At 46.8% G+C, this 1412-nt stretch overlaps 1 protein-coding gene across 1 annotated transcript in view; it reads left to right on the top strand.

Moving 5' to 3' along the window:
- LOC111960836 (retinoic acid receptor RXR-alpha-A) overlaps positions 1-1412 on the top strand; it is a 177398-nt gene that overhangs the window by 56507 nt on the left and 119479 nt on the right. The window contains exon 2 of the mRNA XM_070443263.1: positions 225-425. Within this exon, the coding sequence (XP_070299364.1) occupies positions 225-425 (201 nt within the window). The remainder of the gene's footprint in view (positions 1-224; positions 426-1412) is intronic.

The raw sequence follows: 1412 nt of genomic DNA, 5'->3' as shown, positions 1-1412 counted from the left end.
CTATACTGCCGTGGTGAATATATACAGTGTCTATACTGCCGTGGTGAATATATACAGTGTCTATACTGCCGTGGTGAATATATACAGTGTCTATATGGTGTTGTGTGGAGCAACCCTCAGCTCTGCTTTCTCTGCTGTTAATATCACAATTTTTATCATCATTATCCTGTTTTTCTAACAGATTATCTCTCTCTCCCTCCATCTCTCTCTCCCTCCCTCTACAGGGTTCCTGAAGCCCCAGTGCTCGCTGGCTCCGCCTCCCCAGCGAGGACGCTCGGGGGAGGCCTGCTCCTGTTTCACCGGCATGTGTCACCTCCACCAGCGCCGGATATCTACAGGTAACGCTCAACGCCATCTCCACATCCCATCGCCATCTGCCCCGTCATGGCAGACTCAGCACCTGGGAAGACACCTGTATGAAATAAGTATGAGCTAAAATTTGCCAGTGGATAGAAAGAGTATACAGTTATAGTATACTCTACAGTATACTGCATTATACAGTACATTTGATCCACTGTATAACCATTTTAATTTGATGATATGAACCTATAAAAATGGCTTTGATATGCTAATACAATCCCAGGTAGTAGGAGCATTTACTGTAACTCATTTTACTGTCTGAACATGTCATGCCAAAGTAGTATATCCACAAAGCAAGAAGCTGCTTGTTCCTTACCACAGCTACAAGCACACACACAGCCTGGGGTAAAGAGCTGTCAGAGCCGTAAGGCTTCTTCCTAGGCAGCGATGGCTCAGTCAGTCASCCTGATTAATGTAGTCTTTGCATGTGGAGGCCCGGTGATTGACATGTTAACAGGGGTGCTATGAAACAGGCCTCTGTTCTCATCACCTCTGTTTTCCCTGCTAGGGCAGCCGGGTCAGGTGACGTCAGCATAGCAGTGCATTCTGAACCTGACCCTCTGGTATGTGGGGAATGGGTGACAGTACTGTGCTGTTGCTGTGTTATTACTGTACGTGTGCCTGCCCTGCTGATGGCTTCATTGGCTGGGGGTGGAGGGCCTCTTGCAGAGTCACTTGTCGTGACTGAGTGGCTTGTTGTAACTTAACACCAATATCATGTGAGGGGAACATGCCTTGGACAAAGGCGACGAAACCAGAACAACCAAACAGTGGCACCTTGGATGAATTTACAGGAGAGTGGTAGATTGTGTGATTTTAGTCCGTATGGAACCTCACAGACAAAGCCCTGTGTTAGCTTCACACGTAGTCCTTAACACATACCCTGTACACATACCGTGTACACATACCCTGTACACATACCATGTACACATACCCTGTACACATACCCTGTACACATACCATGTACACATACCCTTAACACATACCCTGTACACATACCCTGTACACATACCATGTACACATACCCTGTACACATACCCTGTACACATACC

This window comes from Salvelinus sp. IW2-2015, linkage group LG4q.1:29 (genome assembly GCF_002910315.2).
Source record: "Salvelinus sp. IW2-2015 linkage group LG4q.1:29, ASM291031v2, whole genome shotgun sequence".
NCBI lineage: Eukaryota > Metazoa > Chordata > Actinopteri > Salmoniformes > Salmonidae > Salvelinus > Salvelinus sp. IW2-2015.
The sequence above is the reverse complement of the archived record's forward strand: the minus strand, read 5'-3'. Positions and strand labels throughout refer to the sequence as shown.